At 38.3% G+C, this 21,154-nt stretch overlaps 1 protein-coding gene and 1 long non-coding RNA gene across 11 annotated transcripts in view; one reads left to right on the top strand and one right to left on the bottom strand.

Moving 5' to 3' along the window:
- Positions 1-442: 442 nt before the first annotated feature.
- LOC308190445 lies at positions 443-12,357 on the top strand. Of its 2 annotated transcripts, none has more exons than XR_013947200.1 (3): positions 443-7,398; positions 8,755-10,581; positions 11,176-12,357. It is a non-coding gene; the product is annotated as an uncharacterized lncRNA (long non-coding RNA). The 2 variants fall into 2 exon arrangements; XR_013947201.1 differs by lacking the exon at positions 443-7,398 and adding an exon at positions 7,728-8,457.
- CDYL (chromodomain Y like) overlaps positions 10,288-21,154 on the bottom strand; it is a 108,266-nt gene continuing 97,399 nt past the window's right edge. For all 9 annotated transcript variants that reach the window (XM_080581799.1, XM_080581804.1, XM_080581803.1 and 6 more), the window contains 3 exons: positions 19,036-19,246; positions 14,651-14,794; positions 10,288-13,533 (listed from right to left, as the gene is read on the bottom strand). In XM_080581799.1, the coding sequence (XP_080437925.1) occupies positions 13,375-13,533; positions 14,651-14,794; positions 19,036-19,246 (514 nt within the window). In that variant the 3' untranslated portion in view covers positions 10,288-13,374. The remainder of the gene's footprint in view (positions 13,534-14,650; positions 14,795-19,035; positions 19,247-21,154) is intronic.

The following is a 21,154-nucleotide window of genomic DNA, read 5'->3' on the forward strand; positions in this document are numbered from 1 at the left end:
CTTGGAGGGAGATCTTAGATAGTAATTGAGAAGAAGTTACAGTATTTTAATACTAAGTTGAGTATTTTTTGAGTATTTCTTCTGTATTTCTTTTTGTGAACTCAGTAAGAGTCGAATGAACAGAAGAGGTCAGCATGTGTTGAGAAGGTTGATTTCGGTGCAGATTGAGATTTCCCATGTTCTTCCACAGTGTGCTGAGTTTGGTAAAAATCGAGTGGTTATTATACTTTTCCTAATGAAACAATAGCTTACTGTGCCAAATACTTCTACATATGTTTAGATATATTCCATTCCCTGTCAAACAAGGAGAGGAGATACTGCCCTAAAAGAAGACCTACAATACCAGGATCTGTGCAAAAATGAAGAGGCTGGACACCACTGTAATAAACAATCTTGGTTTCTTGTGTTACTATGGCAAGAAAATGCCCAGGAAAGGTACTTTTTTTTTTTTTTTTTTGTAAATTAACTGCAATACTCTACAATACTCTGCCTTATAAATAAGCACAGTTGAGGATGGTATGTCTTTTGCCTAAATCATCTGGTGATGCTGGCCATTGGAGCTGTGTCCTCCCATCTGCTCGAAGGTGTTCTGTGTGCCCCTGGGTAGGGGTTATTGAGTCAGATTTTTTGCAGAACTTTGTTTCCATTTAGAAGTAGAAATAGGTAGCTGCCTTCTTGTGGACTTTTGTTCCTTTGATTTCACAGTGGTTTTTTTTTGTTTGTTTTGTTTTGTTTTTTGATTTTGTTTTTTCCCTCTGATTTAACTCCACTAGATGTTTCGCCACGTCTGTAGTTTGGAAATTACTACAGTCAGTTTTACTATGAGGAATAAACTTGATTCCTGTTGTCTAAACCTTCCTGCATAAATTTTCTAGATGTTCTCAGTGAAGGATTCACTATTTGTGAATAAGAAAGAGGGAGTAGTGCAAATTCTGAGAACTTCACTGAAACTCTAACCATTTTTGATACTGAATGGGAAAGGCCCATGGTATACTACCAACATTGTGTCCAGCACTGTAGTAATGTGCAAAAAGAGTCCATCTCTGCTTTCCATCTTTCAGTGTTTCCAATCTTTTTTTGAAAAAAAAAACCAAAAAACAACACACTCAAACAAAAGTGGTGAAGTTGCACAAAAGATTTTGCTGTTGCTAGAAAAGGAAGGATAGAGAGAAATGCACTTCAGTTTGTTTCATCCAAGCCAGTGCTTTCAAGTTTGTTTGGTTGTTCTTAAACAAGTTTCAGAAAGTTTGTCATTGCCCCATGGTTAGACACGTAGCCTGTTGCTTTGTGTCCCTGTAGCTGTTCTGAGGGTGTTATTGCCAGCAGAATAATGTCATACTTAACATTTTTTGGAGATTTTGGGCAAAGTACAAAAGAGACTTGTCATGCCTTATTTTTCCTTCTTTTCTCCCCAAAGCATCTGGCTTGCCGTGGTGATGGAAAAGGTTGGTACATGGAAAATTCTGAGACCGACTGTCAAGAACAATAATTGTTTGAGATAGTGAAAAACAGTTTCAAGGTATTGTAAAGAGCTGGGGGAAGCTTTCTGGGAAGGGAATTGAAACCAGCCAAAGAGAAGTCTGGGCTATTAAATTAATTAGCCTGTCATGAGGTTTTTGAAAGCAAAAATGGAGCTGTATTAGCATGTTGGCTTCATGGCAAGTGAGAGCTGGCTGGAGCCTGCTCATCTGCATGTAGTTTGGGGATGAATTAAAGTCTTAGAGCCCATGGGTTTTGTTGAAAAATGACATTTTGAAAGAGGCAAGTTGGCTGCTAGGAGTCGGAATCACAGCAGAGCCAAAATAAGCTTCATATTTCTTAACCCCTGTGTTACAGTGAACTCCAGATTTTCCCAGAAGATGTGCAAATGCAGATGGACTGAGCATTGTGAGCTGCCAGGTTTTAGTGAGAAGGGGAGAAGGAAAATAAACTACAGTTGTCCATTATGTAATACAGCTACGAAAAAGACAGTTACTCAGACCTGATAATGTTTATAAGGAAAAGGAGGAGGCAGCTATAGAATAAGGAAAAGAGCTAAAGATGTGAGTAAACTGAAGACTCAAGCTATGACTTCAGTGTTTGGCAGAAGTCAGAAGAATAAATACTGTGATGGTAGGGGGTTGGGGAAAAGAAAAGAGTCAAGAGTAGCATAAACAGCAAGTCTAGAGCTAGCGTGCTGTGCATTGTATTAGTAGGCATCAAGTGGAATTTGTGGGAAAGATAGATAACAGCAAAGGAAACTATGGGGTCTGAATGAAGGCAACCAAAAGATTTGCTATGCTCCAGTCATTTTTGTACTCTGCTGTGAATCGGATGCAGCTCCACAGGACACTAAGGAAGAATGCTCAAAGACAAAATGCTAGGAGAGAACTAGGCCTTCTTTTTATTAGAAAAGATGCAAATTGTGATGCAAAAAATTGTGATTTATGTGATTCTGAGTTTATGAGAAGCTGGAATCAAGGCCTGAGAAGCTAGCAAATTAAAAAGGCCCAAGGAGAAACAAAACTGAATCGAGGGGACTGCTTTTTGTCTCATGATTAAAAAATGATCATTAAGAAAGATGAACCTATTAAAATTAGGTAGAAAGTACAGTTTCCAGCAGCTTGTAGCCAACAATGCTCATGTTCTACTTTATGTATGTGTGAATAGGAGTTTAGGAGCCTAAACACCACAGGATTTGGGGTTTTGAAGACATGTAGCGTGGTACCAGCTCCAGGCAGGTCAAGCTAGAAGGGTACCAGGTTTCCAGCTCTCCTGCGTTCCAGTCAGTTCCGACTGACCCCTTCAGGTGGCAAATGGTTTTACACATTATTTCTAGGAGCTCTTCTGAGCTTCTGTAAAGTTCTGCCTCGGGGTTGCTGGGGGATAATGGTAACACAGCAAAGAGGGCTGAAGGATGTTAAACATGTAGCTGGATACAGTGCTAATTGGAAAGCCAGGGAAGGATAGTGCACAGCCTTTCAGGGTCTCCTGTTTCATAAGGTTTTTGCCCCTTCCCTCAGTAAACCTGAGAGACACCACTTTTTGTTGTTTTTAATAATTTTGTCTTTCTGTATTGGTGTGATTTGATGAGGGGATATATAGTTCCAGCTGTAGAAAGAACACTGGCATTCAGATGAAATCTTTCTAGGCATGAAAAGCCTGTGCAGACCAAAAAAATGAACTAATTGCACTCTTCCATCCTCCGTTTAAAAAATAATTAAATGTTTGTTTACAACACAGGACTTCAAGTAAAGCATGCCTGATATCTGCCTCCAGAGATCTTAAAACTGCTTGTGAAAGTTTCTCTCTCGCACATAATCTTGGACCCAGAACCTTTAAAGTAAAGCTCCTGAAGCTGTGCCAGCAGGGCCTGCATTGCAATTTTGTGAATGCTTCTGATCTTCAGAAGCATTGAATTCAGAAATTCTGCTGGAATAATACTGGGTCAATGTAACACAGCGATAAAGTTGAGTTTAAAGTTGTCTTCATACAAAAGTATTTGGGTGAGTTGTAAAACAAGCAAAAAAAAAAAAAAAAAGGAAAAAACATGGCTAAAACTCTTACAATGGGGAAAACCTTGTAAGCTTATAGGGTAAATAGTCCATGCAGAATATACATGTGAATATTGCATGTTATGCATTGTGTATGTACAACAGCTGTTTATGTGTTAGAAATATATTTAAAATAAGGGATTTTTAAAATTTTGAGCTAAGCAAAATTTATTTCCTGTTTGCTTTTACTGATAGCTGTGTGTCTAAACCTCATGCTTACTGCTGGAAATGTCAAACTTTGCTATCCTAGAGCAGTTCTAGGTTTATTAAATTACACAATTAAAAAAGAAAAAAAAAAACATGGGGAGAAAATCTGTAGCTAAGATTTTGGAAAAGTTGGAGGTCATTTTGCATTGCGTCAGAGCCATGCAAGCTGTAATATGCTTGTCAGTTAAACTGGTTCAGGGTTGTTTACCCATTCTGGGCACCCAGCCAGCCTAACTTACAAAACTGCAATTATCATGATTGCTAGGAATAGTTCCGCTTCTTGCCTTGGATTTCTTGTGCCTTGCTCCTTTTCTTCTTCAAGGAAGTCTTAAATTTTCCTGTCAGTTCTGAGGAGACCCTGATTTCCCCCTTAGGGGTTCCCACAGAGACGAAGTCACGGGCTATCAAGCCCTGACAAATGCAGTCCTTCCACAGAGGGAGCAAGAGCCTCGCTTCTGGGGGTTGAATCCCTGCTGGCCCCAGGCAAGAAAGCCAAGTCTTGCTGCAGGAGACCCACAACCTTCAGGTTTTTTATGGTTTAACACAATCTCTGAATCTTTCTCACAGGCTGAGGTGCTTTGGTATTTGCCTTGTCCTCCATTTATGGCCACACCGTTTCTGTGGCAATTCCAGCAGTGGTTTGGTGCACGTGTTGAAGTAGTTTTCTGTGTCCCTTAACAAACCACAAACCGAAAGGAAAGAACTAGTACCAGGTGCTGGCTACCCAGCAGCCTTTGGGCTGCAAGTACTGTGAGGTTTGAAGGCTCTTAGGATAATGCAGTGCTATGTCAGTGCTTCTGTCAGGTTCCTAGAAGACTCCTTTCCACCTCCTCCCACGTGTGTGCCTCAGTTGGCTGTTTTGGCTAGACAAAGATGTGAAGCAGCTGGGCGTTAGTTATCAGGGAGAACATGTTGGAAGGGGAAGTTTCACATTGCTGGTATGAGCTGGGGTTGTGGCTGCCTTAATGAGAAAACCTGCAAGCTAGTGATAGTCTGTTTAGTGGGGAAACTTGTCAAGTCTGTAGCAAAGTTGTACTCTGATGGTTTATCATCAGTGATTTGCAGGGTCAAGTATGGCAGCAGTCAAGGCACTGTGCACAGACGCCTTCATGCAGTTCTTTGAGTAGAGCTCCTGTTGTACTTGATAGGAGAAACAGGTGTAAAAGAGCCTTATTCTCAGCTGTCATTCTTGCAAGGGAACTGCCTCTCTCTTTTTGTGCATTACATTTTTTTTTTTGTACATTCTGGATGTGTTCTTATTCTCCATTGTCCATGTAAACAGTTTCAGTTTGTGATGAGGCAGTGGTCTGCGAAAATCCAAGTCTTATCTTGCTTATGCCTTGTACTACTGGGCACTGTGTCTTCAGTGATAACACATTTCTGGGGAGTGTGCTGTAGGTCTTTGCCATTACCACAGAAGCTCTTCTCAGGCACAGTTCCTCTTCATTGGCATGAACTTAGAGGAGCACCGGGACTGTCAGAGACAGGGAAATAATGGTGGCATGGCAAGTTATTGGGGATTACTGGCCAAAAATTTCCTTCAGGGCACTTCCTGGGTTCAAGCCAATTCCTTGGGGTACAAAATGCTGCTGAGGATTTCCAAGGTCTCTGAATCTAAAGACAGGGACTCTGTTTATCTTTTCCCAGAGATTGGCAAAATTATATTATTATTTTTTTCCTCAGCTAATCAATCTGTCTTGGGGAACTTCTGGAAAATTTTTATATGGCTTATTTGTTATATTATCTATGTATAGTGTTATGGACTGTGGTATTATTTGCTTGTTTATTTTTGAAAGTTTAGCAATGAAATTTGCTTTGCTTCATAGAAATTGGTGTCAAAACCTGACTTTTGTCTTCCCCTGGATGTACGGACATATTTCATTTATATCTAGAATGGAATTTTCTGTGTCAGCGTAAAGGAACATGTAATTTCTTCATAAACACTCAGAAATGAAAGTGTGACTTCAGTTATTCTTAGATGCAATGCTGACTTTACAGCTGCTTCTGTGGATGTTCCAGCTCAGCTCTTGAGATCACAAAGTTCAGTTTGCAGACTCCTATTTTGACATGACTGGTCACGAGGCCTACAAAGCAAGCAAAAAAAACCCCAAAACAAACAAAAAAAACCCTCTTGTGGACATGGTTGCTTTCCTTTGCTTTTTTATTTTGATCCTCTTGATTCAAGTGCTTGTCTCGTTCAGAAGCTCCCAGCATTGCATTCTTGTTAATTTTGTTAGCTGCTACTTAGAATCAAAAAACTATTTCAGAACTTACATTCAGGACATGCCAAGTTTCTAGCTCTAATCCCCGCGGCTCTTTCTGAGCGTAGAGCCCAGTGAGAGGGCTGGAGAGAAGGAAGGAAGAAAATATGGACATGTGTCTGCCTTCTGACATTTGAACATAGCGTGCTTCTATGACATAGCAGTCCTGTGCCACAGCAGACCTTACTGAAACCAACATGGAAAGAAAACTAACTTATTTTGTCATTTTTACATCATGGAGTGCAAGCTTGGTTTCTGTGGATGTGTGTGTTTTAGTTATTCCTGGCTTAGCAAGTTTTTTATTTTCTGTTTTTTAAATAATAGTGTTTGATTAAAGATTCCCATCCAACCTGATAAGGTAAGTGAATTTCAAATACATTTTAAGTCTGAGGAGCAGCATGTGCATTTCACGGAAGTTGCTACTGGCAGTGGCCAGTTGGCTTTGCACATGACTGGAGTGATGCTGAGGTGTGTGAGTGCCTGCTCCTACTGAGAAGGATGGTACTGTGAATGTGGTAAAAATTAGTTGGTAAGGAAGAGGCAGGGATGCTAAGCAAGACTTTGAAGAGTATTTATATTCTGGGCTTTGTCTAGCAATTGGGACATTTTGCTGGAGATGGAAGTATAGGGTTACAATGAATGAGTCTCAGAAAGCAGCATTTAGGAAATACTGTTTTATTATAGCATTGTGAATTGACTTCACTTCTCATCTTGCAGTGTTATGTAGTCTTTCTATAGTGTGTTTGGTAAGTTATATCCAGAGGACATACACAGCAGGTAGTGTGAGCTGTTAGGTCCAATTTAACATATTTTACTGTCTTCTCCAGTAGCCAGTGTGGTTGCATTTCAGTATGACTGCCAGAGGCGTTGCAGCTTGATTGATTAAGGCAGACCTCAGGGAAAAAAAAGGCAAAATTTTTAGAAGCTGCTGAGGTTAAAGCAATTTTTCAGGTATTATAAAAGGCATGTGTATTTGTTTTTAAGTATTTCAATCCTTTTTATCCTTGAAGAAACAAATAAGACTTTTTCTTTAGGCTTTTTACTAGAGTAAAAGATGATCCTTGTCTTATCCAAAACACACAAGTCACTCTGTGTTCATCTCTATTCTGGGTGATTTGGTACCTTTTAGTACAAGATGTTGGGTTCTCAGAAGATTAAAGTATGTAGTGTTGCAGAGCCTGATGATCTTGCAGCTCTAGCCATAGAGATCATTTGTGGATGATGTTTGTATCATTGGAAAATAAATAGAAGTTTATTTTAGTTTTGTTTTCCCCACAGAAGCACACAATGGTTGAAGCTGGAAGAGACCTCTGGAGGTTGTTTGGTCCAACTCCCCTGCCCTGGAGCTGGTTGTCCAGGAGGCTTTTGAAGATCTCAAATCTCTCCAGGCAACCTGGGTCAGTGCTCAGTCAACCTGACATTGGAAAAAGTGTTCCCTGATGTTCAGATGGACCCTCCTATGTTTGTGCTCACAGCCTCTTGCCCTGTCACTGGACACCACTGAAAAGAGCCTGGCTTCATCTTCTATATACCCTCCATTCAGGTATACGTTGATGAATTCACCCCTTGGAGCCTTCTCTTTTCTCTGTTATCCCTCAAGCAGATATGAGGGTGGTTGAAGTCTCCCATGAGGACCAGGGACTGCAAACGTGAGGCTTGTTGTCTGCATGAGGTTAGGTGTAGGTACTGATAACGTACTCTACACTGATGGATTGAACAGGTAAATGTTCACCTGGCCTTTCCTCTAACACTAGGACTTAAGAAAGTGTAACTGCTATTCCTTTATTTCTTCACGCAGCTGTTCTAAGTACTTCCCTGCTCTGTCTTGGTGGTTACCAGTTTCCCTTATTTATTTTATTTTTCCCTGCACTGGAGGGGTAAGGAGGACCAAAAGAACTCTGTCACCATCACCTCATTTTGTATTGCACTTCAGAATCTTTGCATGTCAAACTGCTCTACCTCCTGGTAGTACCTCACGATGTTATTCTTTTTTTTCTTTATTTCCCTGCTTGTGTTTGAAAGTCTGGTATATGACAATCTGCCAGTCATGTTCCTCAAGAGTAAGGAAAAAAAATGCAGAGACCTGTAACTGAAGTATTCTCTAGAGAAATGTGAGCAGCTGTTCAGAACAGGTAGATGACATGGTGATCTTACGCCATACAGGGGCTCTTATCCTGATGGCTACAGCTTCCTTTGGAAAGGAAAATTTACCTGTGTGCAGTCTTCAGTATAACAGCTCTCATGCTGCATGATCTAACGTTGCCAACTCAGCCTCTGATATAGCACTGTAAGACTGCCTGAGTGTTGACAGCTGCTGGCAGTTCCTTAGCATGGAAATTCATAAGGCTAACTGTAATTGAGTTGAGACGTATCACCTTCCTCCTACTCTCATCAAAGGTGTACTTGTCAAAGCCCAGATGAATATGAAGTACCTCAACTTCCCACCAACAAGCCAGGTAGGTTATTGGCTCAATTCATTGAAGAGCATCTCTCCCATCCACTCAGCCAGAAATGTTTTGTTTACTGCCCTGTTCCCTAGATGTTTGCAGTCCTATTTTTCCCCACTGTTTGGATAAAGTATGAAATAGTGGAGCTATAACTGCTTGCCTTTGCACTGATATATTTCAATTTTGCACTGAAGTATTTCAACACCTTTTTCAATTGCTTTCAAGTAAGCCTATCTTTAACAAAAGGATCTCACCTAAAAAGGTGATTAAATTCTTCTTTTTTTTTTTTTTTTTTTTTTTTTCCAGAACAATAATGGTGTGGTTTCTGGAGCACAGAGAAGTACCCTTCAGCAACATCAGCAATCCAGTGAAGGACTCCTTGAAGGAAACTGCTTGAAATCCACGCTTTAGGCAAATTAGGAACTTGGAACAAAGAAAAGACCTCGAGGTAAGTTCAGCTTTTGAAATTTGCCCCAAATACCTTTTGCTGTAGGTTAACTTATCTAGAGCTAAAACCTTGCTATATTTTCTGTTTTTCTCAAAGTAACAAATCAAGAGAAGGTGTGGCTTAGTGGATGCAGGTGGCTTTCCAACAGTTCCAAGTACATTCAAATCATGTCTTTCTGGTACTGTTTCCTGACCAGGAGAAAAGTAACTATTTAATTCCAAAAATAAATTTGATTATAATGGAACTTTTTGTGAGGTAAGTATACGCTAAGGCCTGTCCAGTCCAATTGCCAGTACTTAACCCTTTGCTGTTTGCTAGTGCCTGTGATTGTACCTACTTCAGGAGAACTAGAATGTCCCAGAGAGATTCCTACACTGTACTATTAAGGTTTCTGTCATACTTTGATATTTCAGCACCAACGCCGACAATTGCCTTCTCGTGTCTCTAGTGAATTCTGAATTCCTTACAGAGCATAGATTGTGTAGTACAGTAAAGCACTTAAAGTAGCAGACAGTCTTGACAGGAGCCTTAGGGGTCAAGACTGAGCCAGGCTAAAACTAACTCAATTTTGTATTCCAGTACCATCTTTCTAAATTCTACTAACCATTGGCTAGATGTCTGACACCCAAGCAGGTTTTGTAATTTGTCTTCATGCCTGAAGGATGAAAAAAGGTAGGAAATTTTCTTCCTTTTTTAAAAAACAAACAAACCAACAAACAAAAAAAACAAAAACAAAACAAAAAACAAAAACAAAACACAAAAACACCACATGGAAGTTCTCTCAGACATTCAGAAAGATGTTGTTTCTATGCTCTTAGCACCTGGGTCCAACAACCTGTGAGGCTCCAAAATTCTCCAAGAACAAGTTGTTTGCACGCCAGCATGTAAGTACTAGAATCAGCATAGAAAAGCCATCTTAAAGTGCAACTGCTTTTGTGAAGTTGCAACTCCAAAGTGCCTTAGAAGTTAATGCTGGCTTCAGCAGTCTTTCCACCCTTGTCCTTGGGCCCAATCAATCCCTTGTGGCTGCAGCTGCATTTAAGGACCAGAAACTAAATCTGATTCTTCAGGGTGATTTATCTATGCAGTACTGCAGGTTTATGTAGAACAATACGTGCATCAGCAGTGAAACAGGCTAAACAAAGACCTGACTTCTGTGAAGAAAAGCACGGAAAACACTAATTTTAAAAGGTCTTGAGTCACTTTGTATGATCTCATGATTGATTGATTGCTATTAGAAGGCCATCATTTTGCTGTCTTTGTTCTATTATGGTTTTATTTTCTAAAAACTAAACTAGTCTTAATGTTGTTCTATTCAAATATAGGGTCCTCAGTTGTCTGAGTTGGAGGACTTCTATTTTTTTTTGGCAGCAGCTGAAAGTAAAATTCTTTGTTACTTATTAGATATTTGATGGAAAAATCTTCACACTGTTGCCACTTTTCCTCACAAATGCCTTTTTTTTTTTTCCCTGAAGTGTTTGGAAACCTGTAAACCCTTCAGAAATCGTTAATAGAATTCAAGCCCTATAAGAAGAGGCGGCCACAGAAGATTCACATACCCGCAACTGTTGGAGGTATCTCTTGTGGACTGATAGCGCAGCAATTCATATTTCAGGGGAATCTGAAAAAAAGCATTTTACTTCAGTACCTGATGCCTACCTTGCTGGATGGGCCTCTCCTGTTGGGTAAGATGTTCAGTTTACATTGCTTACACATATTCATCTTAAAGACAGAAAAATAAAAAAAACCTGCCCTCTTTACTCCCTATATGACCTCTTCAGTACAAATGCCTTAGTAAGGCATTACTGTTTTACTATTTCTGCCGAATGCTTCTGATCTTAAATGAAAACATCCTCAGAACCTCCACAGATCAGTTGTGCATATCAGTAACAATTGCACACTGAGGGTATTTCCTGACCTATACTTAAGAGAACTGGACAGTATTTTCCTAAAGAAATTATATCCCTGTAGTCCAATATATAGAAAAGTATGTCATTTATGAATGACAGCATATTTTTAATAGTGTAAAGTTAGTTACTGGTTCTAATATAAAGGTAGGGCAATTGCGCAGTGACATAGCTATGTAGCTGTGGCAATGACTGTATAAGAATTGGTCTGAAGTAAGGACTTTTTCCAATTTATTCACAGCTTAATATGCAAATTGAGTCATAGTAACAGCCTGACTGATAGTAACAACACAAAATGAAGCAAATGGAATTATTTTTTTCATTTGAATTGCCTACATGTTCAACTGATATAATTCTTCTAAATATTTCCAGATCTAGTCGCCTGTTTCAGTGGAATTTATTCATGGTTAAGAACAGCATAAATAATCCTCAAGCTGAAATAGATGCAATCTATGCCCAAATTCTTCTTCAAGGTGCCAGAAAAGAGATGTGAATATCAACTCGAGTCAAACTCAAAAAGGTTTAACGTTACAGAACTTTGTGTAATGAATCTTTCTTTCTCCCTTTCAATATAATCAAATTCAGGTAAGGAATCCTCACTTTCTGTACCACAAAATTATTGGGAAAATGATACATTCTCAAGAGATATAAAAGAACATTCAGTAATTTTTTTTGCAAACTGTAACAAAACAATTAAGAATCAAATGACTTCCTGAATGTTGTCTTCCTATCCACCTTATCTAAGAGAAAACATCTATGTAGTTTAAAACAATAAATTAATTTTCAACATTTCAATGGAAACTATTAAGAGTTTATATACATTTGACAGAATAAAACCGTAATATTTAAGTCTCTAATTTGCAACATTTAAGCACCTCTTCCTTTTAAAATCAGAACTGTCTTTGAAAAATACAACTATATGAGAACCGCATTTAAAATGTGTTAAGAAATATTAGTTTTATTTAACCAGTTTTCACAGCTGAATATTTATTCTATAAAAACTTTACAGATTGTACAGTTTATATATAGTTCAAACTACTAGAACAAAAAAGTAGGTCCCACAGATGCAAAAATACTGTACCAATCCAAGGTAAAGGCAGATTTACACACTGTACAGCTGTCCACTGGGAAGGGGAGGTGGGTCAGTTCCAAGTTAAAAACTTCAAAACTGTACAAAAATAAGGTTTGATTTCTTTTTCATTCTTCATAATACATTCAATAAGATTGCAAGCACAGATACCCAAGTAATAATAGATATCTGCAGTCAGGAATCAATAACCACTCCTGAAAGGAATGCAGAATAGGTCTATTTACACAGGGCACTCTTTTACACCATACTGTATATAGTGTATATTTAAAATAATAAAAAAGCATAGACAAAGAACATTAAACATCTAATATAAGGTAGTTTTTTTAAAAGTTTTTTTTTACTTAATAGTGTGCCAAAAGAATTTTAACTTATTAAATAATATATTCTAAGTGACCCTAAAATTTATGAACATAAAATGCATTTTTGGTGTAATACATCAATTAAACCAGCAAATATGAAAAAAATGTATATAAAGTAGTATTCTCACCCAGCAACAGAAGCACTTATGTAGTTATTAAAAAAAAAAAGAAAGAAAAAAGAGGCTATTTAAAAACCCACTAAAACTAACTTATAACTTAGGATATTCATACATAGATATTCAGTGATTCACTAATACTGCAAAACAAGCTTTTTTTGTCTTTTTTTCTTCCCCTTCCACTTCCCTCATTCCCCTTCCCCAAGAGACAGTGGTTTCTTCATGCTGTCTGGGTAAGAATTAAACATATTCCTGCCACTTTCTACCCACCCCTCTATATCTCCCCCCCAAAAAAAAAGCATAGAGTGTTTTCTTGGCATTAATCCTGAGCACACTCTTTTGGGGGATTTTTGTGATTTAATCTTTCTGGAGTTCAATTCTGAAAAAATTTAGAGTGTTCCATTATTTGAGGTATGTCAACCTTCTTCTGCGACAATGCCTTATATCTGAGCTGATTTGTTGGGCAGTGAAAGTAAGGGCTGGCTAATACCCGTTTCAGTTCTGTATTCTAATGAAAAAAGAAAAGCGTTATTCCAGACTTCCCTGCCACACAGAAAATAAATGCAACACCATTCACTTTTTAATCCATTCTCTATTTGATACAGTACTAGCCAAAGATAACAAAAACTATAGCCTTTAAAGAGATGTTTGGTAGTGCACTCTATCATGTTTTAGCTTCTTGTGTGTGTGTGTCTACATACACACTCTCACACATTACATTATATATATATATATATATAAAAAGTATACATATATATATATGCACACACACATTATGTATGTGCATATATACATGTAACAATCAGGGAGAAAGGAGTTTTGTTCAAATTTAAGTGATACAGTACTTTTAAACCCCTTGACAATAAAAGGTGTGTGTGTGTGTGGGGGGGGTTCCACTGCTGTTCCCAAGCTGAGCAAGGGGTGAGTTTATATAGGATTTTAAATGGGCATGTGTTGTTTGCCCTGATGTCCAAGAAATACAATTCCAGTGTCAATGGGCATCTCATCAGAACTCATCAATTTTCCTCTGCAGGTATTTTAACATTGAGTCCATCCCTTGTGCCGAGCCCCAGATTTTCTTCAAAACTTCACACTCCTTTTCATTTGCTTGTTCCAAGTCCACCTTCATGATATTACGTACTAAAGCTTTGGATTCTTCAAGTACCTAGGCGAATAGAGAAGAGAGTTTGTTTAGTATTACATGAGACCAGAACAACTTGTGCATTCACAGTTTTGTACAGACAAAGCCTGAAGTTGATTATAAATTTAATCAGTCTTATTATCTATCAATCTGTTCACATACTATAATCCTAAGGACCCTTGCTCAGAGTCTCTCAGTCATACACAATTTCCTTTATCTTATACCAACACAACTTAATAAGGCACAAAAATACTGCCATTATGAAAATAGTAACCATAAATACACACACATATACAAGATTTTATACTGATAACTAGAGAAAACGCCAACTCCACTTTGGTGAAGGCCAACTATAAAACAATTAGCCCCAACTGCCCTAATAACCAGGCAGACATTAACGCTTAAATAATAGTATCTAAAATAGCACACACAAAAAAAAATCTCAAGTTTGCTTCTTCACTTAGAAGACTATTATTCTGTTTCAAAGTCCAACATCTCTAATGCACAGAACAGTTGATTTGTACTTTCTCTTCCCATAAAAAAAGCATCAAATTTTGGTAGTTCCAGCTGTCTTGTGCAACTGCCAGTAGCGCACAAAACCATGAATGCCTATGCATCATTGGTAAAACTGTAAGTTCAGCCTAATGACAAAGGCTGCATTTCTCTATGCTTACAAATATTTCTTTAAGTTACCAATTTCCTTAATAATTTAAATCACAACTCAAGATATCATTTCGGTTCAGTCCTCAGGGCAACTGTTTCTTATGTTAATTAGGGTAAGTTGAATTTACATGCCATACCATTGATACTTCAATTAAAAACTGAAAGTATATGTATATATTTTTTAAAAGTATATTTTTAAAGAGTCCAATGTTATTTTATGTTCTTAACCACAATATATTAGGGCATATGATAAAGAGAAGTCAGATACTTTTTAAAAAAGAAAAACAACACACAAAACAAGATATGTTCAAATGTTAAAATCAAATGTTAAAAGGCATTACTACTTCTAAAATGTGGTCCTCATGTCATGAAAACTTTTTTTTTTTAAGGAGGACATGATGATGTAAGTCTAATAATAGGTAAATTTTAATTTATCTAATTATAAAAAGCCTTATTGTTAGAAAATAAAGGCACTTACAACTGAATTACATGTGACAAGTTCCTTAATTCGAACCATTACTTCTTGTGTGAATGTTGCTGGCCAAAACACTTGAGAGACGAGTCCTTTGGCACAAGCTTCCTGCGCAGTCAACTTCCTCCCACTGAACAACATTTCATTGGCCTGAAGGGATAAAAAGTTACTTCTGGTATGAAATGTAATGAGACAAAACTCTTTAAAAGAAAAATGCTCAAAACAAATAAGGAAAATGCCTGCACTATTTTTGAAGTACTTTGATTACAGCTCTTCCAACTTCTAATTATTAAAGACAAAGACTTGCCTACAGATGATCTGGTCAGTGCTGTTGATTATACTACTTCAATAGTTATAAAAATACAGATGCCTATGACTAGGCATGAAAAGCATAAATATCTTTTGTCATTTCCTAGTCATGAATGTTCATAAGCTCCAGCTTTCTTGGAGTATTTCAGAGTTGATTAACTGTATATGTAGGAATATGTTACACTGCCTGACAGGCCTGTAAAGTGATACTGAAGTTGCTTGCCTTTTATAATAGCATTAGTTGCAGCAACTAAATCTTTCCTAAAAAATCTACATTATCTATAAATTATAAAGATAAGCCAGTTTTGGTAGTAGACCTGGGAACTGACAGTCTTGGAAGGAACACAAAGTTAAATATTTTGCAGCTTTTTTTTTTTTTTTTTCAAATAATGAATATTTTTGAAGTCTAATTATATGGTTTATTTTGAGCCCATCTCAAATGTCTCCAGCGCTATAGTATTTCATTTATGATGCAGCATTTGAAATAGCTGGCTCATCTTAGAGTTCAATGTACAAAACCCACTGAAGGGAACAGGATATAATCCAATTTCTGTTCAAATTCATAGAAAATATTCCCATTTATTTAGAAGTTCAATAGTGAACTGAAATTATTTCTAAATAGCAGCCTTATTAAAAACCAAAAACAACCAACAAAAAAAAAACACACACAAAAAAGAAAACCCACTTTTTTAAAAGACCTTACACACAGTTTAAAGGCATGTATAAAGGTATGGAATAGAGTAATACATTGTATGCAGTTATCTCTAGTTCTGTAAATTTTTTTGATTTGCAATCACACTCTTCACTATTTAACAGCTTCCTTGTTAAAATATCACCCTGCAACCATTTATGCTTATGCTTTAATTCTACCTTTTGTGACATTTCATAAACACCTAAACTTTTTATTTGCCTTGACATTTGCACAGAAAGAGCCAGTGAAGATTAAAAACTCAGAGCAATTGTCAACCTTGAAAAATCAGTTTTACTGTTTTTTAAATGACTGATTTACATTGAAAATATGACAAAGCCATCACTGGACACTTGGAATATGGGAAATGAGGCTGTTAGAGAAATCTAAGCACTCAGCTGTCTATTACTTGCCCCTTCGTAATGAAATACAAAACCTGCATTCTGGCAGCAGTTTGGTTACTGACTCCTAGTCCATTAGAGGCTTGTATAAAGAGATAATTCTTACGATTTTTTTTCTTTCACATAACATTTATTAGATCTCTCATAACTTAATATGGAAAATTATGATTCACATTTATTATTATTATTTAAAAGTCAAACCAAAGGCATAAGTAAGTTATATATCCCTGTAGTTATACTTTCTCTGAAAGGTTCCAGCAAACACAAGTATCACAACTACGCCTTCTACTTTTCCAAATTATTTATGAATGATACTGACTTGAAACACTAGCCAAAGATCAGTGATATACACAAGTTTGACTGAAAAAATAAGAATAGTTTTTCCTAGGGAAATTGAGAAAAAAAATCCAAAATAATTTCAAAAGATACTTGGTATTGATGATCAAAACATGAAGTCAATCTACTGGGAGTAAGGAAACTCAGAAATTTTAAGTCAGCTGGTCAGTTACATTTTCTTCACAAGCATCTTTGGTAATGAGGTTAAAAAATGAATGCTAGAAAACATTTTTTTATTATTATTATTTCTAAGACTCATTTCTCCTGAATGTGAAAACAACAAATACTAGTGGTGCAGTTATCTGATTTCTGCAAGCTGTAATGCAGCGTTAGCAGAAAACCTTACATGAAATGAGCACTCTCATTAGCGTTTTCAGTTGACAGATTTTGAAGGGGAATGTTTCGCTCCGGCTCTTGCTTTTGATCTACATACAGTGTATGCTGGAGACCCACTACTAAACAAGTTTTAGTCATCTAATCATGCCCTCTATCTGTGGTGAAATTTAACACAGTTGTTGCTTGCTTTCCAAGAAATATAATACAGCAATAGAAATGAAGATGATAAAAATAATTAATACCGCATTCTCATTACCAACTCTTATTTTCTATTTAGTTTGTCTTTCTCCTTCCACTGTGAAATCCTCATGCTTCACTGGGACATCTGCTGGTCTCAGTTTCCCTCTTTTACAGCAAGTGCCTTGAGGCTCACGTGCAGCCTCCCATGCAAGCCCACAGGCTCTAGCTGCCACGGAGCACCTCAGCTCTCCCATGCTCCTGGTACAGTTGAGAGGCAGCTGGTCTCTATAGTGCTCAAGATCCTGGCTTTGATGTAAACTATAGACACTAGGAAACGTGAATCCCTTATGACTGGCAGAAAAGCTTAAGTCATACTGCCACGCGTGCTAAAGACTGACACAAAAACCCAGCCTGTGAAACTCGATCACACAGCTCCTGTGCTTTATGGCCAGGACCAAAAAAACACAGCAAGAGCTCCACAGCAGGTACGCAATAACATAGGTCCCAAAACAGCCTGCACAATCTCTATTATAGAATGCTTTCAGAACTCAAAAGCAAAGTTTAAGAATCCTTCTGAGATTCCTGGTATTCCCAATATAGAGTCAGTTTTGAATCCTGAGGTCTGGGCTTTACATTTCCTGCGGTAATGAACTTTATGTCAAACATGTTCTGTGAAAAAAAAACCTCCATGACAGACTGCTCAACAACCAAGATTGACTCAGTCAGGAAAAATATTTCCAACAAGCTTGCCACTGAACATTTCTACAGAGTTGCTGCTTATAAAAAGAACGCACTGAAACTGACTTAAAGTGTGGGACTTTCTCTAATACATTTATAGGTAGCACTGGAAACTTTACATATAAGTCTTCGAATTTAAGAATGAGAGCACTCACAAAGGCACATGAAAGAGTATACTAGGGAAGAGCTTCTTGTGTTTTCGTACAGATTCTGAAGAAAGAAAAAGTAACAACCACAAGTCTCTAAAGGACGGGGATGGATGGAACGGATGGATGAATGGATGAATGAATGGATGGATGGATGGCCAAATAAAAAGGGAAAGGAACAATCAGTAGTTTGTAGCACGCTAAGATATTAAAGATACTCTTACAACTATTAATCTGTTTCAGTTACCTTTTCTGTTCTCTTCTAATTACTAAATCTAGACATCACACAATTAGTTATAAGATCTGTTCAAACTGATGCTTTTAATATATCAAAATCTGTATTTTTAAATTAATAAATGCCTATAGGGAAAAACTGGATTTTTATTATAAACTATAATTTAGGAACAAACATATAGCTGCAAGCACTCGTTTCATACTGTTACTATTCAGTTTCAATTAGAATGGGATGTAGGTCTCAGCTTTCAAGGAATGCAGCATAAAAATAGTAAACAACATGAAAATAACGTAGGTAAGAGATTTTTAAATAGCTTTTTTGTTACATTTGATTCATTCATCTAATTGGAAAGTGAGAAAAAAGAGGAACTTAAATAACACGTGGCTTATAGCTTCAGCAACAATGCAAAGTACAATCAGTTACTTCAACCCAAAATTACTGTAAATACAGAGTACAAAACTAAAACAAATCACGAGGGTGATTTTGACTGAGTATTACCTGCATAACACGCTCATATTAAGTATCAGCAGAGGTCTACAAAGAAGGGACGTTCAACACAACTTCTTGAGCATAATGGGTGCACGAAAGCTGAACTGCCTATTTTGCAAACTAGCACGAGACTGCTAATAGCTGGTGGTACAGGGCCTGCTATGTAAGTGCAGGCCAGCCCGCTCTCTGCTGCGCTCCTTGATGCTGTGCTGAGCGCAGGACACTGGTGACTCACAAGGCACCAGCAGGGAACAGGTATCCGGGCAAGCATCTTCCCCTTCTGCCACTGTCAGGGCTAAAGGGGGCCCAGGACGTGGGATTAGGTCCCACGCCTTCTGGTTTGTGCACTCACTTGTAAACTAAGTTGTAACAGCATGGAGCTGAGTAAGTACTGGTTTCTCATGAAAGGTTTTCAAGAGAGAAAGAAAAATAAAAGACAGCACAGCAAAGGTTAAAAGGTCTTGAAATCACTTCGGATAAATTTTCACAATGGCATTGTGAGGCTGTCATCCCCCACCCTGCAAGCTACTTACAGAAGCCAGGCCCATTATCCGGGGGAATGTAAGGGATGAACATCCATCTGGACTTTGTCCAAAAGTAGTGTACGGTGTCTGAAACCAAGCCTTCTCGTTAGCCCAAACGACGTCACACAGAGGCAATATAGATGCTCCAAGTCCAATGGCTGGGCCATTTACTGCTACAATAATAGGCTTCTTAAACTGAATAAAAGTATTCACAAAATTCCTGAAGAGAAAAAAAAAACAAAAAAAAACACATGCACTCATATTAAAAGCAAAATATACCAGTCCTTGAGAACTCAGTAATAATTCATCTCTGCAGTAATGTCACTTTCAAAACCAACCTGATAATAGCCTGCTCTGACATGACCTGGGGAGAGCAGCACATATTGTCTACCTAGACCTCAGAAAGGCTTCCATCACTGCCTCCATAAAACCCTCGTAAGGAAGCTGACGGAGTATGGACTCAATGAGCAGACGGTGAGGTGGACTTGAAAACTGGCTGAATGACTGGGCCCAGCAAGTGGTGATCAGTGGAACAAAATCTACTTGGAGGCCAGTTACCAGTGGTGTATCCTGGGAGCGTGTACTGAGTCCAACCTGTTCAGCAGCTTCATTCATGATCTGGACAGTGGGTTTAGTATAACCTCAGCAATTTTGTTGATGACAAAAACTGGGAGGAGCGGCTGATATGCTTGAATGTTATGCTGCCATCCAGAGGAACCTCTGCAGGCTGGAGAAATGGGCTGACAGGAGCCTCTCAAATGGAAGTGCCAAGTCCTGCACCTGAGGGGGAACAGCCCCAGGCACAGGTGTATACTGGGGGGGCAACCAGAAGAAAAGCAGCCTGGCAGGAAAGGACCTGGTGGTCCTGGTGGACACCACGTTGAGCACTTGCCTTGTGGCAAAGGAGGCTAATGGTAGCGTGTGCTGCATTAGGAGGAGCGTCACCAGCAGGTCAAGGGAGGTGATCCATCCCCCCTACTAAGCACTGGATCTAGTGTCCAGTTCTGTGCTCCCCAGTAAAAGAGAGATGTGGGTATACACAACAGGGTCCAGTGGAGGGCTACAAACCTGATTAAGGGACTGCAGCAAATCTCCTATGAGGAAAGGCTGAGAGCTGGGACTGTTGAGCCTGGAGAAGAGAAGGCTTGCAGTGGGGTGGATTTTACCGATACGTACAAACACCTGAAGTGAGGGTGCAAAGAGGACAGAGCCAGACTCTTCTCAGTGGTGCCCAGTGCCAGGACAAGAGGCCGTGGGCATGAACTGAAACACAGGAGGTGCCATCCAAACATCAGGGAGCACTTCTCTACTGGCAGTGTGACTGAGCACAGGCACAGATTACCAGTGAGGTTGTGGAGTTTCCTTCCTTGATACAGAAGCATTTGAGGTATATTCCTGTGCCTCACAGCCCCCTCTTGGATGATGTGCTATGCTATTAAGTTACAAATGTGTGTTCTCATCCTCACTGACACAAAAAGACAGTTCATTCCAGTACTGTTAAAGTATGGATACTTAGGTGTTTCTCTGCTCTGAAACACTAAATATCTTTGAGATATTCTTAGTAAAAATACAGATACAAAACGTGGATGGGAGAATTTCAACACCTTAAAAGAAAGATGCTGACATTTCTTAGTTAATAACTATCACATATAATGATGAAGTTGTACATATTTAGTTCAAGCACGTGACTCTTAAATTCTGAGGCCTGCTTAGAATACATTGTACATCATACAGTTGAGTCAGCACCTGTGAAGCAATCCTGTGTTCTGAATGACAGATGATTTTTCATTTTAGTTTTAGATGCTGAATGTAGGGTTCTTATTTAAAAAATATTGTGATTTATTCATAATTTTAGAGTTCAGAGACATATTGGTAACTACTGAACGTAGGTCTCTGAAGGAGTATTAGTATTCTGGAAACATGCAAGAACTATTCCAAGATCTCAAGCCTTCAAAAGCAGAGTGTTCAGATTATAATCTACTTCCTTGTACTTATGGATGTAATATCCATACATTTCTTCCCTAAACATTCTTCTAGTTTGTAGTAGCTCAGCTCATTTTATTTAAACATTAGGTTTGGAACCTAGCACTGGGATGACGTTCACTACTATTAGTCTAATTCTGTGAAA

The sequence above is a fragment of the Anser brachyrhynchus genome (genome assembly GCF_964034855.1).
Source record: "Anser brachyrhynchus genome assembly, chromosome: 2".
Taxonomy (NCBI): Eukaryota; Metazoa; Chordata; class Aves; order Anseriformes; family Anatidae; genus Anser; species Anser brachyrhynchus.